Source organism: Arachis ipaensis, chromosome B09, assembly GCF_000816755.2.
Source record: "Arachis ipaensis cultivar K30076 chromosome B09, Araip1.1, whole genome shotgun sequence".
NCBI classification, from domain to species: domain Eukaryota; kingdom Viridiplantae; phylum Streptophyta; class Magnoliopsida; order Fabales; family Fabaceae; genus Arachis; species Arachis ipaensis.
The window spans coordinates 82,723,379-82,729,753 of NC_029793.2; the positions used below are offsets into that span (position 1 = coordinate 82,723,379).

A 6,375-nucleotide genomic window follows, 5' to 3' on the forward strand; every position below is an offset into this window, starting at 1 on the left:
ATTTATTATTTATGTTCGAAAACTCCATAACTATTTTATATCTGCCTGACTGAGATTTACAAGGTGACCATAGCTTGCTTCAAGCCGACAATCTCTGTGGGATCGACCCTTACTCACGTAAGGTTTATTACTTGGACGACCCAGTTCACTTGCTAGTTAGTTGCATCGAAGTTGTGAATGAAAAACGATTTATTAAGACGTGCGTACAGAGTTTCTGGCGCCGTTACCTGAGATCACAATTTCGTGCACCACTCTCATACATCATACCATCAAAACATCCAAAATCCACTAATCACATACATAACAACACAATTTATCTCAACCAATCAACAGCATCAATAGTTCAAATCCTCTTTTAGGGTCTTTAGCGTAAGTTTTCACACCACATTACATTTTAGATACAGGAAACCGAAACCATACCTTGGCTAATTCCCTGCTCAACCCAGAACACTTCAAATATCACTATTTCACAGGCTCTCAAAAGCTCCAACACCCTTCAACCAGATTATTCAGTAAAAAATCCCCTTTCCAAGCTTTCCAATACTTCAATCAAACTCCAACACACATATATACACTACCTAAACCACAATATCATATTCAAACATAGCCACTTAATACCCAAACATCATAAACCAATAAATTCCATTAGAGTTGAGAATCTTACCACACATAAGGATCAAGAAGACAAGATTAAGCCTCTCCTTCAAGCTAGTTGGATCCTATAACATCAAAAGCTCACAAATCTCAACATTTTTACCCATAAATTTTGAAAATAAAGGCTGGAAGAACTGAGATGAGAACGTGGTTCACCTCAGAAACAACGTTATGGGCTTTGTAGAGCTCGACAACGTGGTCACGTGACCACAAATGGTGCGGTAATTGGAGCTCCGGATCAAAAGATATGGTGATTTGAAGATCAAGTAAGGGTTAGAACTTTGGAAGAGTGTTCTTCCCCCTTTCCTTGCATGTTTCAGCGTGTTTGGTTTTAAGGAAGGGGAGGAAGAGCTGTGCTCTTTTGTTCTAATGGGTTTGGGTTGGGCCAAGGGCCCAATACAGGCCCAGTTGGTTTAGTTTAGCCTGTTTGGCCTAATCTTGGGCCAAATTCTTTAAAATTAGTGTCGAAATTCTCGTCTTAATTTTCTCTATCATATTAAACCATAAAAATCTCATTTCTTATTTTCTAGATTAAATTTTATTTTATGGGTTAATTAGTCACTAATTAACCGGGTTTTACATTCTATCCACCTAAATGGGAATTTCGCCCACAAAATTCAAATTCAGTTACCTGAGAATAGGTGCGGGTAGTCCGTTCGCATCTCTGACTCAAGTTCCCAAGTGTGATCCTCAATACCGGCACGACTCCAAGCCACTTTGACTAATGAAACCTCTTTCCCACGCAACCGTTTAATACTCATATCATCAATTCTGACTGGAGTCACCGGCAGAGTCAAATCTTCCATTAACTGGACTGATTCAGGTTCTAACACATGGCTAGCATCAGAAGTATACTTCCGAAGCTGAGACACGTGAAATACGTCGTGCATGTTCAAAATGTGAGGCAGTAGAGCCATCCGATATGCCACCGGTCCAACCCTCTCGAAAATCTGAAACAAACTGATGTATCGAGGATTCAGCTTCTTTGTCTTAATCGCTCTACCCACTCCTATCATTGGAGTAACCTTAAGGAAAGCATGGTCTCCTTCCTCAAACTCTAAGGGCTTCGGCCTCTGATCAGCGTAACTCTTCTGATGGCTCTGAGTAGTGAGCATCCTATCTCGTATTTTCTTGACTTATTCAGTAGTTTCATCTATCATTTCGGGCCCCAACAAACTTTTCTCCCCAACTTCATACCAGCATAGCAGATATTTGCATTTTCTCCCATACAGAGCCTCATATGGAGCCATTCCGATGCTCGCATGGTATCTATTATTGTACACAAACTCCACTAGTGGCATATACCGATCCCAGATCGCCGGCTGATCTAGAACACAAGCCCTCAACATATCTTACAGGGTTTGGATCGTCCTCTCGTATTGACCACCTGTTTAAGGATAGTAAGCTGTGCTCAAGCTGAAACGGGTTCCAAAAGCTCTCTGAAATGCACCCCAGAACCTCAAAGTGAAACGGGAATCTCTGACAGAAATTATAGTAGTAGGCAGACCATGAAGTCTCACAATCTCCTCTATGTACAAGCGTGCTAACTCCACAAGAGTATAGTTCATCCGAATGGATAGAAAGTGAGCGGACTTCATCAGCCGATCCACAATTACCCAAACAGCATCAAAATCGGCTCCAGTTCTTAGCAATCCCGAGACAAAATCCATCGCAATGCTCTCCCACTTCCATTGCGGAATCTCCAAGGGTTGCAATGTCCCGGAATGTATTTGGTGTTCAATCTTCACCTTTTGACAAGTTAAGCACTTTGAGACATATTCCGCCACATCATTCTTCATACCAGGCCACCAGAACATAGCTTTTAAGATATCTTGCTGCAAAGTCCCAACATCTGGCACAATGATCCTACTCTTGAATCTCCACAACCCATCTTGATCCCATGACACTCTCCACTACTTCCCTTGCTCAATAGCTGGCAACACCTTTGGTAACACGTCATTGTTTTGATGATCTTTTAGGAGTTCGGATTTAAAATAACTTGAGATTTGTAATTGACTCAAACACAGAGTTCCAGACACATCTTGAACACCGATCATTAAACTCTTGAATGCCTTGAGCAACTCCTCTTCTCGAAGCATCATCTAAGCAGCATACAACGACTTCCGACATAATGCATCCGTCACAACATTCGCTTTCCTCGGATGGTAATTCAACTCAAAGTCGTAGTCCTTCAGTAACTCCATCCACCTCCTCTGCCGCATATTAAGCTCTTTCTGATTAAAGAGGTATTTCAAGCTCTTGTGATAATAGAAAACTCGGAACTTAACCCTATAGAGGTAATGTCTCCACACCTTTAGCACAAACATAACCGCAGCAGGTTCTAGGTCATGCATCGGTTAATTGACTTCGTGAGGCCTCAATTGTCGTGAGGCATATGCCACCACATTCCGGTGCTGCATCAGCACGCACCCCATACCCTTTAGTGAGGCATCACAATACACCTCAAATGGTTCATTCGGTTCAGGCAACACCAACACAGGCGTAGTGGTCAAGTTTTGCTTCAATGCTTGAAAGATCTCTTCACACTCAGAAGTCCAAACAAATGACGCGTCCTTGGGGGTTAACCTTGTCAATGGCAAAGCTATTTGTGAAAAGCCTTTGATGAATCTTCGATAGTAGCCAGCTAAGCCCAGAAAACTTCTTATCTCAGTTACCGAGGCCGGTCGCCCCCACTCCATCACTGCTTCCACCTTAGAAGGATCTACTGCTATGCCTTGCTTACTCACTACATGGCCAAGAAACTTCACTTCGTCCTTCCAGAATTCACATTTGGACAGTTTCTCATAGAGTTTCCTTTCCTTTAGTATCTGCAACACGATCCTCAGGTGTTTCACAAGTTCTTCTTCAGTCTTAGAATAAATTAGTATATCATTAATAAAGACGACAACGAACTTATCCAAAAACGGGCAGAAGATTCTGTTCATATAATCCACAAACACTGCATGAGTATTTGTTAACCCAAAAGTCATTACAGTGTACTCATAATGACCATAACGAGTCCTGAAAGCGGTCTTAGGGATGTCCTCATCTCTCACCCTTATCTGGTGATAATCGGATCTCAAATCGATCTTGGATAAGACCCCAACTCCTTGTAACTGATCCATGAGATCGTCAAACCTCGGCAGTGGGTACTTATTCTTTATTGTGACCTTATTTAGTTGCCTGTAATTGATATGAAGATTTATGATGGTTTGGAATTTCACACAAATAATTCCGTTGCTAGTATAGTCCAAACCGACAATCGATCCTCAAATCAAATTTTAAAAGATTGGTTGTCACAAGTACAAACCCCAATGAAAATTAACCAAAGTATTTAAACCTCGGGTCGTCTCACAAGGAATTGCAATGAAGTGATCAATTATTGCCTATGGAGGAACAAAGGGGTTTGATTGATAAAAGGGCAAGAAAATAAATGACAACAAAAGTAAAGCAAGCAACTAAAGAAAGCAATTAATAAAAAGAGACATTCATGGCAAGGATTGAGAATATAGGCTTTCTATCCTAATCCCTAATCATAACAATGATTAACAAGAGCTAATCCTATTTCGTCATCTCCAACATCGGAAGAAAGTACAATGTCATCTTCAACATAGGGAGAAAGTCAAATATGACTAGTTAATCTGAGTCCAAAAGTCCTAATCAACTTACTAATTGAATTAGCTAGAGATTAGAGTCAATGGAAACAATATTAACTAATCACTCTAGATCACCAACACGAGTTGGGTATTCATGACTCAAGATCACCTAATTTCTCTTTCCAAGCCAAGAATGCTAAAAAATCTACTCTAACATCCTACCAAGCATTTTGTCAAACACTTGGAAGGCAGAAAAAGAAAGCAAGATAAAATGACAACAGGAGTAAAATCTAACAACTACCAATTGCAAGAAAATAATAACAACAACTTAATTAACAATAAAAGAACATCAAACAAACCAAATTCAACAAAGTGCTCATTAATGCAATCTACTACTACCCAATGCAAGAAATTAACAACAACAACTAAGAAAAGCACATTAAGCATGAAATACCTCAAAATTACACTAAAAAAAAATGGAAATTAACAAGAGTTCATGATAAAAATAAAGAAAATGAGAAATTAACAAGAGAAAAGAGAAGAATTAAGACAATACAACAAGAAATTGTAAATAAGAGAAGATGAAAACAAGGAATTAAACCTAGATCTAAGAGAATTTGACCTAATCCTAACCTAATTCTAGAGAGAAGAGGGAGCTTCTCTCTCTAAAAACTAACTACATGCTTCCTAGTCTACAACTAATTGCTTCCTAGTCTAGAAGAGGCAGCTCAGAAATCACCCTCAGTGTTTTCACTTTAATGAGGTCACGGGCGAGCTGCGATGCGTATGCATGGGCCACGCGTACGCGTCGTCTGTCGTTTTCCTTCACATGCGTACGCGTCATGGCACGTGTACACGTCACCTGGACGACCTCATTTTCACGCGTGCGCGTCGATGTATGCACTCCAAATCCTTGTTTTTCCATGAATTCTCCACTTTGCATGCTTTTCTCTTCACTCCTTTGATCCATTCCTAGCCTTCACAACCTGAATTCACTAACAAACACATCAAGGCATCTAGTGGAATCAAAGGTGAATTAAAATTACCAATTTAATGGTAGTATAAACTTGATGCCATGAAAACTTGTCTCTTAACAAATTTTCACCGGCAAGTGCACCGGATTGTCGTCAAGTAAAAACTCACTATAGAGTGAGGTCGAATCCCACAGGGATTGGTTGGTTGAGAAATTTTAATTGGAGAATTGTTCTAGTTAAACTAAATCAGAATTGAAATTGGGATTGCAGAATGTAAATTGGTGGGAAACTTAAATTGAAAGAAATTAAATGAACTGAAATTAAATTGCAGAATGTAAAGATCAGAATCTTAAATTGCAAGAAATTAAATGGGAATGGGGATTGAGCATCAAATTAAAGAGCAAAATGTAAAGAGAATGGATAGATCAGAAATGGGGAAGCTCATTAGGTTTTAGGAGATATTGAATTCTCCGGATCAAATCATTCTCATCTCTTCCTCAATCAATGCATTCATTGACTTTTCTTGGCAATCTTAGGTGATTGGATTCCAATGTCTTGGCTCACCAATCTCTCTAAGCTTGAACAATTGCCCAATGTCTTCATTTAAATGCTCATGGGAAGACATGAAGTTTGGACACTGATTATACCACACAAATTCATAGATCAAAGTATTAGTAGGATTACATGTCATGATATCCATCCAAACCCCAATCTAATCCAACATGAGAAAGCATTTATAGCATGATTTCCTCATCCCTCTCTCAAGGATCAGAGGAAACCCAATTATGAATAGCTTCTCTCTCAAGACAACTATCCAATTGAATTAAGATCGAAAGCTTTCCAACAAAATCAAGAGAAAAGATAGAAGAAGAAGATGAAAACTATTATTGATCCATTGAATTACAATAGAGCTCCCTAACCCAATGAAAAGGGTTTAGTTGTTCATAGCTCTCAGAATGCAAAATGAAAGTGAAAAGTACATTGCGGAAGTAAAATTTCAGAGAAAGTAAAATAGGCAGAGTTTTAGTACTCAATGTCATCCCCCCTCCCCCCAAACTTAAACTCTAAGCTATTTATACACTTCTTCAATTGATCTTCAAGTTTCTGGATTGGGCTTTTGCCCTTTTGCTGAAGTGGGTTGAAGTGGCTCC

At 39.4% G+C, this 6,375-nt stretch overlaps 2 protein-coding genes across 2 annotated transcripts; both read right to left on the reverse strand.

Moving 5' to 3' along the window:
• Positions 1,278 to 2,003, reverse strand: LOC107615655. The gene is made up of 3 exons (XM_016317701.1): positions 1,852 to 2,003; positions 1,616 to 1,770; positions 1,278 to 1,468 (listed from the first exon to the last, which is right to left on the reverse strand). The coding sequence occupies exons 1-3, from the start codon at positions 2,001 to 2,003 to the stop codon at positions 1,278 to 1,280; spliced, it is 498 nt and encodes a 165-aa protein (XP_016173187.1).
• On the reverse strand, positions 3,012 to 3,644 carry LOC107615654 (uncharacterized mitochondrial protein AtMg00860-like). The gene has a single exon (XM_016317699.1). The coding sequence runs from the start codon at positions 3,642 to 3,644 to the stop codon at positions 3,012 to 3,014; it is 633 nt and encodes a 210-aa protein (XP_016173185.1).